The sequence below is a fragment of the Bubalus bubalis genome, chromosome 3, assembly GCF_019923935.1.
Source record: "Bubalus bubalis isolate 160015118507 breed Murrah chromosome 3, NDDB_SH_1, whole genome shotgun sequence".
Classification (NCBI taxonomy): Eukaryota; Metazoa; Chordata; class Mammalia; order Artiodactyla; family Bovidae; genus Bubalus; species Bubalus bubalis.
In genome coordinates this window covers 20,295,978-20,313,429 of record NC_059159.1, presented here as the reverse complement: position 1 = coordinate 20,313,429, position 17,452 = coordinate 20,295,978, and the positions used below count along the sequence as shown (strand labels likewise).

Here is a 17,452-nt window from a genome sequence, read left to right as displayed (position 1 = left end):
AGCACACAACTTGCCAAAATGAATTCTACCACTTTATTCAGATAAGAGGTCACAAGCCACAGGACTTTAAAGTGCGTGAAATTCACTGGCAACAGAGCCGCACATATACCAGCCTCCCCCACCATCCCCACCACCTCACTCCATCCATCATTACTTGTCTGGGGGGGGAGGGGTTAAGACCCGTCATTTAAAGGTGGGGGAGATCAGGGGAGAGGATGGGAATGCTGGAGCAACAGCAGTAGGTAGTGGTCTGACACAGGGGAAAGAGGGGGTCAACCACAGTGATTCTGCACGCTGAGGGAAGGATAGGGTCAGTCTAGCCTTTCAAAGGCTGGATGTCAATTTTTCCCCATCTACTCCTCATAGCAAGCCCCAGACTGCATTTCAGACAGTCCTAACCCTCCTTCCTCTGTCTCTGGTTTTTCTCTATGAGTAATTTGGAGCCCACAGTCCAGCTAGAGGGTGTCCCCTATACACAATGCATACAAACCACAGCAGATGTAGATTTCAGAAGCATGGCAGGGTCTGGCCCCGTCGGCTGTGAAGAGGCTTCTGTCAGGAACCAGCTGGGCGTGTGCTCAGTGCTAAGTGCCTGTGTGCCCACTAGTGTGGTGAGTGAGGGTATGTGAGTGAGTGTGTGTGTGTGTGTATGCGTGTGCATGCGCATGTCCCACGGAAATCCCTAGATGACAGTTTGGCCAGAGGGAACCCTACTCCTTGCTTCACAGGGACAGCCAATGGGGTTAGAGGAAGGGGGTGGTCAGCACAGACCAGGGAAGAGAGGCTCTGACTCCCCACAGAGAAGGGAGAAGCCAGCTCCCTTATCTAATACACCCTAGGCTAGTCTATACCTGCCCATTTCTCTTTCTCTAGCACAAAGCTCCTTATTCCCTGCAGCTCAGCACCAGCCATAGACACAGGGGCGGTTCTTAGGGCTGGTGCCATTCTCATTCAATTCTGCTGTTTCAAGGCAGTTCCTTCTGCCTCCACCAGGACATGAGATAGAACTGGAGAAGAATCTTCCACCACCTCCTCCCCGCTCCCTCAGGAAAGAGATTCCGGCAGGGACCCCCGAGACCTTAGCTCAAACTCCACCTCAATCTCCAGACCTTCTAAAGGAAATAAAGTGCTTCCATGAATCCCAGAGAGAATGTCACTATGAACTGGCACAGGTGGCCGGCCTGCTTCTTCTCGACATTTAAATACCCTCTGCCAGTCTGCCTGTGTGGTGCCATCCTAAACACATGGAACCTGGGAGCTCCTCGCCCACCTCCAAACACAGAGTGTCAACTCATCCTTTCCAACAGCAGGGATTCCAGGCAGGAAAGTGATCCACCAACAACCTTCCACTTCTCTAGTCCAGGCCTGCACCCCACTACCCAGAAGACGGGAGCAAGAGCGGCCCCATATTCCCAGCCTCTCAGGGAAACGAAAGGCCTGAAAACAGCTTGCAGGGAACAAGAGCGTCATACCCAGGCTGCACCACCCCTCCAGTTCTTGAGCAGCAGTGAAATGCCCACCTGTCGTTGCCAAATCAGAACTTCGGAAGGGGTTGACAGGGCACTGGTATCTGCTCCCGGGAATCAAAACATACCCATTCGTCTCCAGAGTACACACAGAGGGTGCCCCAAAGCCTGCTGGGCCCCAAGCTTAGCAGTTTACTATTATCATCAGGCTGGTTCTCACTGTCTGCAGAAGGATGGATGGCACTCAGCTTTCTTTCTCCCAGCCTTGAAGAGCTTTTCTTAGAACCCACACTCTTTCAGTTTGAAGCATGTCATGGGGAAAGAGGTAGTAGTCAGGTGCCCCATCTCCCCTCTGAATTCAGTCTGCTCTGCCCGCCAGGCTCATCTTTAACCCTGACCACTCATAAGCTCCAGGTACCAAATTTCACTGAACCTGTCCTCTCCTGGTCTCAGGACCACAGAGAGATCTGCTGGTGTTCCACTACAGGAAGGATCCTTGATTTGGAAAGTTAGGCTAATGCTTGTTAGGAACCATCCAAGGTGACTCCTGAGGCCCACAGCCTGGGGAGCCATTAAGAACTCAAGCAAACATCACCCGCCCCCAGCCTGTACTCTCTTCCTCCAAGGCCTGAGACGCAGTCTCCCACTGGTGCAACTCTCTCTCCTGGGGGCCCAAGCCCTAGCCGCCTCTGTCTCCCCTCTCGCTGAGACAGTTCTGTCCCCGCTGGACACAGGTGAGGCCTCACTACAGAGGGAGCGGGTGGGGGTTTCTCGGTGTAGGAGACACATAGTGCAGGAAACTCGAGCAGCAGCGGTGTGTGCACGAAAGCAGGACAGTGCCGCGACCACAGCGCTGGCGAGGGGCCCACGAGGCCTAAAGGACATCCGTCTCCCGCTCGATCCCCACGTACTTGAGGGCATCAGCTTGGCTGTACCTGTCCCAGGGCAGGAGGAGGAACCAGGTCACTACCAAGGCCTTTGTGATTGAAAAGATGAAGTCCCCTCCCATTTCACTTCCCCTCCCACTCCCTCATACAAGGCTCCTGCTTCAGAGGCAAGGCACCAGAGAGCACCACAGAGAAAAAGCCTTGGTCACCATGAAATCTCCTCCTTCATCCATATCGCTCACCCTCAGCCCCCCAGATAAATTTCAACAGCCACGCCCTCTGCCCTTTGGGCCACCTCCGTAGGACTATTCCTGGCTGCCTCACCTGTAATCAAAGAAGAGCTCTTCGCCAGCTTGAATTGCCCTCTTGGCAAAGATCCCAATTCGATGATCCCCATTCACCATGACCACTGAAATAGGATAAACCCAGGGCTAGATTCCCAGTCACTTCAAGTCAATGATCAGCAGTGAGTCTGGGCCAATTTTCTCCAAATTCCCAGTGAAAACACACATGAAGAGGAATCAGAAAGTCATCAATGAAGGTAGATGTCTCTATGCTTTTAGATCTGTTATTTTGGCTAGTGACACAGGGAAAGAATTATCTTCAAAAGAGTCACGTTAGGAAAAAAGGTTTACAATGTATTCAGTCAGAAAAGCAGATTAAAAAACCAAGACAGAAAGGCTCAAAATGATATTAGACATTAATCATGCTTATCTTTGGACAAAGAAATAATTCAGTTATTAAAAAAAACTGAACTAATGGATAGAAATCATAGTAAATTAAGCATCCATCATCTACCCCACCTCCCAAGTTACTGGGAACTCACCTTTGGCATAACAGTTGGGGTTCACCGAATGGTTTGCAAATCGAATTTTGTTTCCTTTCCGGGTAGCATCCACTACAAAATCTATAAAGGAAACCAGGGGGACTATGAGCTTACCAGGCAACTCTACAGCTTCCTGAGCCCAAATCTGAAATCAACTAAACTGGAACAATACAATGCAGGGGAAACTCTGAGTCCCAGCACACTAACTGGAGCTAGAAACAGCCCCTCGTGGAAGCACTCCCCGTGGGTTCCCTTCCTCTTTCGGGAATCACAGACTTCCCCTCCCACCTACTGGGAAGGGAGATTTCTGACGTATAAGTGCTCAGGGCTCTGAAACAAACACAACCCGGAAATGGAGGTTCTCCCAGAGCAAGCAAACTGTGGCTCCTGGAGTCTCTGAGTTCAGTCTTACCACTGTGCTCTAAGCATCGGCTGGAAGACTCAGGGCTGGCCTGAACCTGAACGATGACCAGGGGAGTCTGGTAGGAACACCTGCCTGAGACCACATGGGGATGAAAGAGAGACTCCCTACCATTATTGAGGTTGAAGAGGAAGCTGGACATGTACTTGTCATAGACCTTCCCTCGTCGATCGGCCTCATCCTGAGAGATGAGCTGTAGAGACAGACAAGCAACAGATAGTGGGGATGTAGCTGCCTGCTCAGGGCATGGCACTCTGCCTCTAGAAAGGGCCAGGAGGGGGCTTATGGAGGACGACAAGAACAGTAGTCAGAGGGGGAGTTCAGCTAGTTTCATCCCAATCCCTGCACAGGCTAACCAACACTGAGACAGACCAGAGTCCCCCGCCTGCCTGGCCCCCTTGTGTAGCCTGAGTTGCCAGAAAGTCGAAGAAAGAGTGGTTTGTTTCAGGACTGCAAACAGTTCTGTGGGATCCCCCGAGAGGCCACATGAGAACTTGGCTGAGTTATTTAGAGATTAGTTCACAGAAGTCTGGCCCACAGAAAATCAGAGTTTCTCATCAGTATCTCTCCATATAAGAATGCGGGCCAAACCGATAGCACTTACCTCACCACAGTATTCAGAAATGAATTCATTCTTCTGCACAGACTCCTTAATGAAGGTGCCCCATCCGGCCACATCTGAGGGGGCCAGCAGCAGGTGCTGGGGAACAGGGAGTCAAACCTCAGATTACAGGGCGTGTGTGAGCTGGGGAGATGGGGGGAGGAATGTGTGCTGGACGTGCACGTGGGCTGTGGGGAGCAGGGTGGAAAGAACTAGCAACTGTAAGAGGATCTGAAAACAGAAAAAAGTCTAAGCCATTGTGTTCTGGTGGGAGGTGATGAAAAGAGACATGACACCTCTTCCTCTAGCCTGGGGAATCTCCTACACCTGACCCTGTGGAACTCACTGCACGTGTCCACAGAAAACAGACACTGTCAATGACATGGCCTCTTCTCTGCTCCTCTCAGTCTGGCCAAGTCAGGGGATTACTTCTCTAACCCCTCAAGGGGACCAAAGGCTTGATGAACTCAGGAAATGTGTGTCTGTCAGGAATCACCAACACTGGTGTACAAACCGCCTAAGGAACCAGTAGACAGAGGCTGCTCAGATCTTCAGTCCTTCCCACCCGACCTGGCCTGGAGTCCTGGGAAAAAGCCCTCACCTTTTTGAGGCCACGTTGAATGCTGCAGTTCTTACAGGAAACCACCTTGCAGTCCCAGTGCTCCGAGGCCCCACAGGTGAGGCACAGGTCAGGGTCGCACTCCCGTACCGCCAGGTAGCACGGGCACTGCTTGGTATTGCACTGGGTCTTACAGCGACAGCCGGGAAAGCGATTCTGACCTGCGCGTGATGACAGGGAACGTCAGGGAGAGAAGCAGGCTGATGCTGGGGCTCCGGTTTGACTCAAGAGACAGCGGGGAAGTCAGTGTTATGGGTTCAACGACATTTGGCAAATAGCAGAGAAACTGCCTCCCCAATAATCACATGTTGTTATTGTTTAGTGGCTCAGTCATGTCCAACTCTTTGCGACCCCATGGACTGTGGCCTGCCAGGCTCCTCTGTCGATGGGATTTCCCAAGCAAGAATACTGGAGTGGGTTACCATCTCCATTTCCAGGGTATCTTCCCAACCCAGGGATTGAACCTGCATGTCCTGCACTGGCAGGCGAATTCTTTATCTGGGTAGTCCCAATAATCACAGACTCAAGTGTTTTTCAAAGAAAATGGAGCACCTCCCAGCATTCACGTCTGAGTCAGAAAAGCAGGTTTGATTCTGGAGAAGTGTTTTCTAGAGAATCCCTAACAATGCTCTCCCCTTACCACCTCCACTTTGTTGGGAGAATTTGGAAGGGAGGTGAACAGTGCTCCAGAGAAGAAGAAATCAGCGCTTTTCACTGGTAAATCCTCACCATCAAAACAAGAATCATTTTGAGAACATAATGCATCCGTTCTATGCTATCGTCCTCCACCCACTGCCCTCCCAGCACAATCACCCACCCCTCTATTGTGGTTAAGATTGCTATCTTGTGTTACAAGGTACTTCCAGCACAACTGCCTGGGCACCCAGGTCTGCAAGCTCTGGAGGCTGCCACCCAACTGCTCAGCCTCAGTGGGGGCGGGCAGGCAAGGATAAGAAGCGAGAGAAAAGCACGCTTGAGTCTCTGTCCCACCCTCTGCTGACATCCAGATCGACCTGAGGCTAAAACTCCAGATAGGAGACTAAAACAGACACACACAGAGCTGTAACCTGTATACGTTGTAAAACAACATCCTGGAAAGGGAGGCTGTATTTACACCTTAAGGTAAAAGATTCTCACATTTCTTAATGCTGCCCTAGAAGGTGAAGCTGGAGAAGCAGCTTATTTCAGTGTAACTGTGGCTTTTAGAATCATAACCTCAGGATTTTTAAAAAAATGACTTCCCCTGATCTTAAAGATCTTGTTTCCTCTGTAGAATGCTTTAAGTGCCGCAAAGAGGGTATCGGAAAGCCTGTACGCAGAGAAGGGTGCGAGGAAAGGGAAACCTGGGCTGCTTAGGTTGACAACTATGGCCAACAGAGAACTCTTACAGTCGGGGTTGCACTGGCAGAACTTCTCACAGAAATTCTGAGTCATGATGCAGGGGCACGTGCTGTCACAGGGGCGGTCCGGGTGATCGCAGGGCTGGTAGTTGTACACCTGGGTGGAGGAGTTATCTAAGAGAGAAAAGAACACACTACTGTGGCCACTGGTTCTGACCAACCTGGACATGCATTTAGCACCTGATGTGAGAAGCAATCACAGGGGTGGTGGTCCATCAGCTACAATGGAGTGATCTGCTTTGTAGGGAGAGTGTGGAAATGGTGTGATTACAGGGCAGTTATTTTAAACACTAAATGAGGGGACTTCCCTGCTGGTCCAGGGGTTAAGACTGCTTCCATGGCAGGGGGCCTGAGTTCAATCCCTGGTCGAGGAACTAGGATCCCACATGCCACTTGGCCAAAAAAAATAAAACAAATACCGCCCCAAAACACTAAATGAAGCCTAGAAGCCTGTATATGGCTCACGATGAAAGTCAGAGACCACAGGCCTGTGACTGTATCTCCTGAGAGGTCTTCTCAGCTGCAGTGAGGAGCTGAGCTGTCACCAGCTGTTGCAGGGGGGACCTGCAACGTGCGGAAGCCATGCAGGGTCAATAAGTGCAGCCACAGGTGGGGCAGGGGAGGGGCGGCCACAGGCTGCAACCTGAGCGCAGCGCCCCAGTGGAACTTACCTTTCTTCAGCTGAATTTTCCGGCAGTGTGCAGCCCACAACCTGCAAGAGACGGTACAGCTCAGGGTTATGGCCCTGGGGAACTCTGCAGATTTGGGTAAATGATAGCATGACCTCCTTTGGGGGACTGCGATCTGATCACTGGGATCCTCCCCAAATCCCTTCACAACAGGCCTGGATGCCGGTGCACAGAAGCTGGAGCCCACTTTACCTGCAGCTGGCCTCTGGCTCAAGATTTAAACAAAAGCAACACATCCCACCCATAAATAAACATACATAAAAAAAAACAAAAACAGATGCAAGACCAAACCAAACCCTCTACATCTATTAAAATGCTACTGTTTCTTCGTTTCTCCTCTCCCCTGCCCTCCCTCTCTTTGAGGAGGTGGAGATGTGGGGGTGTTTCAGGATGGGGAGGTGGGAAGACTTTTCAGAAATCTGCTCTGAGTGAAGGAATTGAAAGGGAGATGCCACAGGGATTTCTTTCTATATCTGGAACCACTGTCAGTTTTTTAGGGAATAAAGCCAGATGGAGTGTTGGATGCAAAAAAAAACAACCTTCCAACCCTAAGCAAAGGTTAGCTAGAAGACAGTGTTATTATGCAACTTAGAGATACAAGTGCCAAAAACAAAACAACAAAACTGGTCAGAGTTGAGAAGTGAGCACAGTGGTAATAACAACCCAGTGAGAAGAAACGGCCTCAGGGTGGAGCCATGAGGCCAGTTCACATCCTGCTGGCCAGGAGCTTAAAAATCAATTATTTCATGGTCCACAGCACTGCGGGACAAGGGAAGGGCTGATTCAAGGCACAGACTCGCAGGGACCACTAAGGAGACTGGCCCTCCACTGGGTGATGCTGAACTGATGGGCAGTGGCTGCAAAGGGAGGCAGCAGCGAAGCCCTAGGGGAGGTCAGGGCACAGAGAACAGTCTGGCCACAGAAAGCCTTCGGTCCAACCCTTGCCTGTGCTTTCTCTTCTTCTTCTGCGAGGGGTTCATAAGCTCATCTGTGGGCAGCTTCAGGATAAGTGACTCTTTGACTGCAAACTGGAAGACCTGGAAGAGAAATCCAACAGGACCTGTCACTTCTTGAGCTGAGGAGTCAGATAAGTGACCTAGGCAGGTGCTGTTTTCTGGAGAGCTTGTGGGCAGATGACTGAGCATCTTTAGCAGGCATAGACAGAGCAGCATGGGGACACAGGGTTGCTGTTTCTGAAGTTCTTTGTTTTTGGTTGTGTTTTTAGTTTTGGTTTGGTTTGGTTTTTGGCCATGCCATGTGGTGTGCAGGACCTTAGTTCCCTGTTCCCTGACGAGGGATTGAACCCATGCCCCTGGCATTGGGAGCAAGGAGTCTTAACCACTGGATCACCAGGGAAGTCCCTGAAGTTAATTCTTAAGTGTTTATCCTGACTGAGCACAGGTACAGTTTTCCTGGTCAGTCGCTTTCATCTACTGCTCTGCCTTCCAAACCCAGAGGGAGTCAATTCTTACCAACAGTATCTGCTTCTTATTAGGAAGGGCAGTGTTGTATATCTTGCGTAATTGAGTCTGATGTGACCTGAGGTACCACCCGGCTAAGCACTAGCTCCCTCTGTTGGCATAAAGATGTTAGAGCCTTGACTATTTTAGTAGGACAGCATTTCAGGAAGGCCTGATCCCTTTTAGGAGAAGGCACCCCACTCCAGTACTCTTGCCTGGAAAATCCATGGACGGAGGAGCATGGTAGGCTGCAGTCCATGGGGTCGCTAAGAGTCGGACACAACTGAGAGACTTCACTTTCACTTTTTACTTTCATACATTGGAGAAGGAAATGGCAACCCACTCCAGTGTTCTTGCCTGGAGAACCCCAGGGACGGGGAAGCTTGGTGAGCTGCCGTCTATGGGGTCGCACAGAGTCAGACATGACTGAAGCGACTTAGCAACAGCAGCAGGTCCCTTTTAACATGCTATTTCCCTTAGAACATTTGTTTTCTAGCTTTTTCTTTTCAGTTACAGGCCTTTTCACAATTCCATGAAAACTGTGAATCTTATTTTCAGGAAAATAACACATAAAAATTGCTTTGTACAGTTTGCAGGCTTTTAGGTCAAAAACCTGTGCCTTGGGGATATAAGTATGAGATCCAAAAAGAAAGGAATAGGGGACACAGTTTTTCAAGGCATGAGCCCACTGTGTCTCCTTTTGCCTGGCAAAGCAATAAAGCTATTCATTTCTACTTCCTCCAAAAAGGCCTCTCGTGCCTTCTGAGATGGCTCACACTCCATCTATGGAGTGTGTTTTCCCCGTGAGTAAACATTCTTTCACTTGAAAAGAAAAGCAAACGGCACTTCAGCTCATGGTTCTACTACTTGTTCTAAGTAGAGAGTACATGAAGAAAAGATTGCAGAGACTCTTCTGGAAAGTGGGGAGCTAAGTGAGGAGGGCTCAAGCTCTGGTGTTCCTGTTTGGACCAGTTGGCCCCAACACCTGACTCCCTATCCCTGTGCTTCAGTCTGTCTGCTCCCTGTAGGCTTCTCCCGCCTCCAGAACATCAGAAGCTGCTATCAGATGGTGATTCTAGTGATGATGTGAGTGAGATGCACAAGGGCCAGACGCAGCCATTAGGGGTGGTAATTAGGAAATCTAATGATAGAACATTTGAAGAATAAAGCAACTGAGAAGACTGACTGGGGGGACGGTGGCAGCTACAGCCACAGAAGCGGGAGCAGGGGTGTGAGACAAGAAGATCCCCAGAAGGACCCAGGAGTGCCTTCCAGGAAATGGGTCCACATTTAGAAAGAAACAGAGAAGAAAATGGCCACCCACTCCAGTATCCTTGCCTGGAGAATCCCGTGGACAGAGGAGCCTGATGGGCTGCTGTCCATAGGGTTGCAGAGTCGGACATGACTGAAGCGACTCAGCATGTATGCATGCGTTAGAAAGAAAGGCAAGAACACCTCCGCCTCCACCAAAAAAAAGAAAAAACCTGAGAGAGGGTAGAAACATCCAGAAGAGTTAGATAGTGGCTAGAGACAGAAATATGAATTCAGCAAGGACAGCAGATCCTAAGTATTGCTAGGCCTGGCATTTGCAGAAAGCCCTCCAAGTTTGGGGAATCCACCTCCTGGTCCAGAAGCACAGGCTCACGAAGGACTGAACCTAAGACAGCTTCTGTCCAGACAGGCAGCCTTACAAAGTGACCAAAGGGCTCCCAGGGCAAGGACTTGTTCCCGTCCCCTTCAGACAGTACCTGCTTGCACGTCTTAGTCCCCAGAAGTCTGGCTATTGAACAGAAGTTGTTGAAGTAGGTGCCATGAAAGACTCGAAAAAGAGATTCTTCAGCTCCAGTCCACTCCACAGGCTCTGAGGGTGCTTCCACGACACAGAGCTGAGGTGGGGCTGGACTCGCCTTCTGTTTCGTGGGCGTCTGACAGCGAGAGTTCGCCTCTAAGAAAGAAAGGAATGAGAGAAACACAAGAAGGTGGAATGCAGCTGGCCTCAGTGGTTTGCTACAAGCTCAGCGCTTCATTCTACACCAAAAGGTAGAAGAGTTAGGAACGAAAATATTCCATCTCTACTGCTTACAGGTGAACCTGTGGAAAGAATGAACAATTTTAAAAGGTAGTAATGTTAACCATTATGGCATGATCCTGGGTTTACCTTGTGTAGCAAGAAGAGGTCATTTTCTGCTCACTGTACCTGAAGAACTGGAGGCCCAGTCATTGCCAGTGTCCCTGTCGCTGTCCCCTTCTTTGGTCTCAGCCACAGCAGAGGCTGAAGTGTTGGAGCAGGAAGCATTGACCACGTGGTGCCTTCGCCGGCGACGCCCAGAGCACTTGGAGCGAGGGTTGTGCAGCATGGCGTACTCCTTTGCTCCTTCCTGCAGAGGCCATGTTACAGTTAGGAAGCAGAAACAGGCCACCATATTGGTCCCATCATCACAAACCATCTTCAGTATCTGTGCTGACTTGCAACTTGACACTTTTTTTTTTCCTCTGTACCATATATGACCATGTGATAGCTTCTTAACAAACATCTGAAAGCTTACACACTTGTATCTCTTAACAAAGAGCTGCCCTATATTATAATCTTTATAAAGACATAATCTTTATATATTATGCACAGATGTTTCTATGCATCTTTGACTGTCCAGTGAGTCATTATCTTATACTCATTTGCTCACAAGCTGACTGGAATTTGAGAATACATTCTCCTGTAGATGAGAAAATGAGGGATGTGCTGAGAGCATGCAGCTAATTATTCCAGAGCAGGTACAAGAATCAGGGCCCTTCATCCCCAGGACTCACTGTTCTTTATGTTTTACCACAATTGTCTCTGTCTCAGTAAGAAAATATATAATTCTTAAATTTGTATAATATTACCACTCAATTGGTCATGTATGGATGTGAAAGTTGGACTGTGAAGAAAGCTGAGCGCCGAACTGTGGTGTTGGAGAAGACTCTTGAGAGTCCCTTGGACTGCAAGGAGATCCAACCAGTCCATCCTAAAGATCATCCCTGGGTGTTCATTGGAAGGATTGATGCTGAAGCTGAAACTGCAATACTTTGGCCACCTCATGTGAAGAGTTGACTCATTGGAAAAGACCCTGATGCTTGAAGGGATTGGGGGCAGGAGGAGAAGGGGACGACAGAGAATGAGATGGCTGGATGGCATCATCAACTCGATGGACATGAGTTTGAGTGAACTCTGGGAGTTGGTGATGGACAGGGAGGCCTGGCGTGCTGTGATTCATGGGGTCGCAAAGAGTCGGACACGACTGAGTGACTGAACTGAACTGAACCACTTAATTTAGGAAATTCCCTCCAAGTCAGTATTTTAAACTAGGATGAATATTTTATTACTTTATTACTTTACAGCTATGCTTTTTTTTTTTAAGACCAGATAATTACTTAGCTGGATCATCTATCTTCTCGCGAGACTTAGATTCCAAAGACTTTGAGCTGTTTCTGGAAACTAAATCTATAAGTAAAGGATAAAGGTTTACCATTATTAAGGATATTCAGAATAATATACTGTAGGCTCTCAAAGAAATTCCAAGAGAGAAGTTTTTATTTTAACTGAATCTGATACTACGTGTCTATGCTCAATGTGACATATACAGGATTCCAGGACGACTACTCTGGGGAGGGCAATGCCCTTTTAATTTTTTTTAATTTTCATTTATCTATTTACTTTTGGCTGTGCTGAGGTCTTCATTGCTGTGTGGGCTTTCTCTAGCTGTGGTGATCAGGGTCTACTCTCTAGTTGTGGTGCACAGGCTTCTCATCACAGTGGCTTCTCATGCCGCAGATGACAAGACGTAGGGCATGAGGGCTTAGGCAGCTGCAGCATGTGGGCTCAGTAGTTCTGGCTCCCAGGCTCAAGAGTAGCAGAGCATGGGCTGAGTTGCTCCTTGGCATGTGGGATCTTCCTGGATCAGAGATTGAATCTGTGTATCCTGCACTGGCAGGCAGATTCTTTACCACCGAACCACCAGGGAAGCCCGGGCAATGCCCTTTTGAGTTATATAAAAAGCATGAACTGTGGAGTTAGACCAGAGCTTCAATTTCATCATTGCCACACCACTGACATAGTAACAAACTTTAGGCAAAATATGTAACTTTTATAACCTATACTTTATCCACCTCAGGATGTTGTTATAAACATGAAAATAAGATCATATATGTTAAGGGCTAGCACAGTACTTTGACACATAGGAAGGAATTAATACATATTATGGAAAAAATAAATCAGATAAAGTCTATTTTTTGTTTGTTTAAATGGAACTTTTTGGGCATTCAGTTCTATGCATTTTAAATATTTATATTTATTTGTTTTGGCTGTGCCACATCTTAGTTGCAGCGTATGAACTCTTAGTTGCAGTATGTGTGATCTAGTTCCCTGATCAGGGATCAAATCTGGGTCCCCTGGATTGGGAACGCAGAGTCTTAACTACTGGACCACCAGGAAAGCACTATTTATTTTTTTGCTATTACCATGTGGCACATTTTCCAGATTTTTACCCAATGGCACTCTCTATCATCTTTCCTTCTATTATCCCACTAAAGATAGTTCCAGAACCACCTGGCTGTATAATCTCATTTTAATTGGTAGCAGAAATTTTATCAAGGTATTTTATTCTTTACCTAAGTTCACCCTATCGTGTGAAAGTACCTCAGTTGTGTCCGACTCTTTGTGATCCCATGGACTATACAGTTCATGGAATTCTCCAGCCAGAATACTGCAGTGGGTAGCTGTTCCCTTCTCCAGGGGATTTTCCCAACTCAGGGATCGAACCCAGGTGTCTCACATGGCAGGGGGATTCTTTAACAGCTGAGCCATCAAGGAAGCCCAAGAATACTGGAGTGGGTAGCCTATTGCTTTTTCAGCGGATCTACCAGACCCAGGAATCAAACCGGGGTCTTCTGCATTACAAGTGGATTCTTTAGCAGCTGAGCTACCAGGGAAGCCCCACCCTATTGTGTAGAAAGCAGAACTATGTCTTTGACAAGTCCAACTCAACCTATTCCCTTCTAGCTCTCAGTGGACTGCCTCCCCACATAAATGCAGGAGAATTTACACTGCTACATGAGGTCTGTCCGCCAGCAAGGGTCCATCTGGCTGATTACCTCACATAAGATATGAGCACCTTCATGTGTTGTTCCTCCTACATTTATATGCAGTTAAAGGGAGACAGCAAAGATAGTGTCTCGTGCACACACATACAGCTCCAAGTCAAACAAAGCAGTTTCAGACTCTGAAATCGGAGTAGATGATGTTTAGAGCAAAAAAGCCTTCAGTGTTCTTCACACCTCGCTCCATGAAACTAACTTCACAGTGCTACTGCTGCAAAATCAGGGCGCTCCTTACGAGCAGAAGTCATGTCTTATCTACACTTTGTGACCCTCAGGGTGTTATATACCAGCCCAAGTGGTTTGTGTTCTCTGGGGCAGAAAGCCCAAGGACCATTTCCTGCTCAGATTTCCACCAATTTCAACCATGGCAGAAGAATTTAAAAACGTACCAGCAGAAGGAAGCAGTCTGTGCCACACGGTTCTGGCTCAATCTTGATTTCTTTGTTCTTGCGTTTATACACATTAGGGGTGGCATGGAAAGCTGGAAAACACAAAACTGTCCTGTTTGCAATGGCTCATCTGCTAGACAGGAGAAGGAGGAACAAATTTGAATTAGGGAGCCACTGGAGGAGAATTTAGATATAAACAGCTATCATCAAGGTGAATCAAGCTGAATCATTTCTGACATCAACACAATTCTTCCAAAGCTAGAGGAAACTAGGGACAACTGTGTTGCTGGTTAATCTGTCCTCACCGTGTGAAGCACACCACACTGTAACTACACAAGAGGAAAGAGAACTGGCCCTTTGTAAAACCATCATCGGATCAGAAGCCAGGAATTCCATTGGAGAAACTAAAAATAAGAGAATGAAATGGTGGCTGGGGATGGAAAACAGGAGAGCATTTCACAGCAGCCCACTCACGGTGAAGGAAGCAGTCGTATTTGAAGCAGCGCCGGCAGAAGAGTGTGTGGAAGGAGTGCAGAGACTGCTCCCGCTGCACAGACTTGGCATTGGGGCCGTCGATGTTGGGTGTGCACTGTGGGGGGAGCGCATTGGGGTCTGACATCTCTGTGAGCTCTCGGTACCTGGTTCAGAAAAGAGAGGTAAGAGTGCCTTCCAAGGGAATGTCTCCATTGAGAAAATGCAGACTGACATGCGGAACTCTACTCAGTGCTCTATAATAGCCTACACGGGAAAAGAATCTAAACAAAAACAAAAAAGACTGAATACATGTATATGTGGGCTTCCCTGGTGGCTCAGTGACAAAAGAACTGGGCTGCCAATGCAGGAGTCATGGGTTTCATGGATTTGATGCCTGGGTTGGGAAGATCCTCTAGAGAATGAAATGGCACCCCACTCCAGTATTCCTGCCTGGAGAATTCCATGGACAGAGGAGCCTGGTGGGCAACAGTCCATGGGGGTCACACAGAGTCTGACACAACATAGCGACTAAACAACAGATGTGTACGTATAACTGATCCACTTTGCTAAAACGAACATATTGTAAATCGAATATATTCCAATAAAAAATTTTTAATTAAAAACAAAAAAGAAAATGCAGGCTGAATACTGACAGTTATCCAGAAATGGTCTGCCAAGGGAGAAAAGGGATGATGGGTATTTTTTTTTAATAGGTCTTTATGTATAAGCAGGTAGGTTCACCATTGTAATGATGCCGGGCTCGGTGTGTGTATATATGAAAGTAAGGGATGGGAAATATTTTCTAAGTATGGTGCTGGAATAACTCTCCAGTAAAGTGGCAAAACCTTAAAACTTCTCTGCCCAGATTTACGCAAAAGCCAGCAAACGATGACCTTTAACGTGGGAATGGGCATTTAGAGGTAATCAGAAGTGTAGGCAAATCAAAATGCACTTACCAAAAATGAGACTTTTTATAACCCAAAAAAAGCCTGTATGCAAGTTTTGCCTGAGTGGTCTACATGGCCTGCGAGGGGCAGCCGTCCTACCTCTCCTTCATGTCGTCTGGGACACCGTTCTCAGGGAACATCGAGGCGATCGCACTGAAGATCATGTCGTTTGGGAATTGTTTCTTGGAACTCTTTTTGCTGCCTGGATTGGAAACGATACACAAACAAAGCTAGTTGATCATCTTGTACTTTTGTCACGGCATTCTGATTAGAGCTGCTTTTTAACTCAACCACTGACTATGTCAGAATACAGAAAGAAGGTCAGTGCTACCTGGACCTATCTAACAGGCTACTGGTAGATAAGGAGATCAGAGTCATCCACATATTAACAACAAAATCCACAGTCCAGGGGAATTCCATGGTGGCCCCGTGGTTAAGACTCTGAGCTTTCACTGCCGAGGGCCTGGATTCAATCCCTGATTGGAGAACTAAGATCCTACAAGCCTCATGGTATGGCAAAAAAAACCAAAAACTACAGTGTAAGACAGAATCTGGAAGTGAAAATAGAAGTTTTTATGGAGAGACCCGAGTATAGAAGTACCTACCATAATGTCGATGCCAAAGAACAAGATGGATACTGTAAATTTGTTATAAGAAGAGAAGACACTTTGTGTCTAGACATATGGTATAATTAAATAACAAAGTACAATTAAATATGAAATTAATTAAATATTGTCTAACATGGGAAAATGCTCATGATGTAAGATTAAATAATAAGGGGTATAAAATTATCTATGTGTATACACACATATGTGGTATGATACTAACTTCACCTACCATATATATATGTTGATTTACTTAGGTACTTTTTAAAAACTGAGATAATATACACATAATATTTCAGGTGTACATGTGTATATTTTTATATATACATTTTTTAAGTCTAGAAGGAAATATTAATACTAAAAAAACTACTTCTAGGTAGCAAGATAATAGGGTAATTTTACTTTATTCTTTATAACTTGCCATATTTTTCAAACACACTATTTTTTATAATTAGAAATGAACAATGATTACTGTCTAAAGTTCTCCTACTTTTTTCTTCAGCTAAATCACAGCTATCTTAAACCATCAATCAGTAAGCACATTCTCCTTTTAAGTGGACCAGTGAGAAGTGCCAACAGCCTTTAATAAGAAATAAACCTCTCTTTTGCTTTCTTCCCTTTCCCTGTCACCCCAGGTGGAATAAGGAGGTCATGCTCTTCACCTTCAATAGCATGTCGTTTTCTCTTTCTTGTTACTGGCAGATCCTCTTTGCTGTCATCTTGCTTTCCATCTGAGGTGTCGTTGTGCCCTTCTTCATCTTCATCCGAGTATTGATTCAGAGCATCTACCAACTCCAGGAAAACAGCATCACTGATCAGGACAGAGCCAGGAATCATCTCTGAAATATAAAAATTAGATGGATGAGCAGTGGTCATTTCATACTCCATTAGTCCTCCTCAGAAGGTTTTCCTGTATTCACTCCTGAGACTCAAGATAATATATGTACATTTTTATGAGGACAACCAGGGAGTTACAATAATTTGATTGGTTCTTAAAATTGCAACGGTTCAGCTGGCTAGAGTGGGAAATCCAGTTATGGACTTTATTTTTACGGGGGTTTTCACTGCCTCAGTAATAGATCAACCTGTATTTACGGTCCAAAATATCACAAAAGTGGGCCAACAATACAAATAGGACAGAGGAAAAAATGATGAAAACGTACTTGGTTTTACAAGTGATGGGTCAGTAGTAACTTCGTTGATGCAAAAGATAATATACTTTAAAAAAAAATCATACTACATGGGGTTATACTATTAATACAACTTAGGATAAACCCTCAGAACACTAGAGGGCACTGTGTATAAACAATGCATTTCAATGGCATCACAACAGCATCCACAATAGCCAAAAGAGCAGGTTGAGGCCACTGGTTTGCAATCTATGAAGAGTTTTCCCCTATCTTTCCCCTTCTTACACACTAACAACTTTTTCTAAAACTAAAACTAAATAAAAATGAATTGCTTTTGAAATCATACACAAGTTCCTTTGCCCTTGTCCTCTGAAGTAAAAGGTTTTTGCTTTAGTCTCCCGGGTC

General features: G+C 46.7%; 1 protein-coding gene across 4 annotated transcripts in view; it reads right to left on the bottom strand.

Annotated features, from left to right (window-relative positions):
- Positions 1-19: 19 nt before the first annotated feature.
- Positions 20-17,452, bottom strand: part of EZH1 (enhancer of zeste 1 polycomb repressive complex 2 subunit) — a 31,615-nt gene continuing 14,182 nt past the window's right edge. For all 4 annotated transcript variants that reach the window (XM_025280110.3, XM_006055724.4, XM_025280111.3 and 1 more), the window contains 15 exons: positions 16,580-16,756; positions 15,412-15,514; positions 14,366-14,529; positions 13,892-13,983; positions 10,567-10,747; positions 10,118-10,314; positions 7,855-7,946; positions 6,892-6,932; positions 6,209-6,334; positions 4,803-4,981; positions 4,205-4,300; positions 3,712-3,793; positions 3,180-3,260; positions 2,678-2,762; positions 20-2,401 (listed from right to left, as the gene is read on the bottom strand). In XM_025280110.3, coding sequence (XP_025135895.1) covers positions 2,341-2,401; positions 2,678-2,762; positions 3,180-3,260; positions 3,712-3,793; positions 4,205-4,300; positions 4,803-4,981; positions 6,209-6,334; positions 6,892-6,932; positions 7,855-7,946; positions 10,118-10,314; positions 10,567-10,747; positions 13,892-13,983; positions 14,366-14,529; positions 15,412-15,514; positions 16,580-16,756 — 1,757 coding nt within the window. In that variant the 3' untranslated portion in view covers positions 20-2,340. The remainder of the gene's footprint in view (positions 2,402-2,677; positions 2,763-3,179; positions 3,261-3,711; positions 3,794-4,204; positions 4,301-4,802; positions 4,982-6,208; positions 6,335-6,891; positions 6,933-7,854; positions 7,947-10,117; positions 10,315-10,566; positions 10,748-13,891; positions 13,984-14,365; positions 14,530-15,411; positions 15,515-16,579; positions 16,757-17,452) is intronic.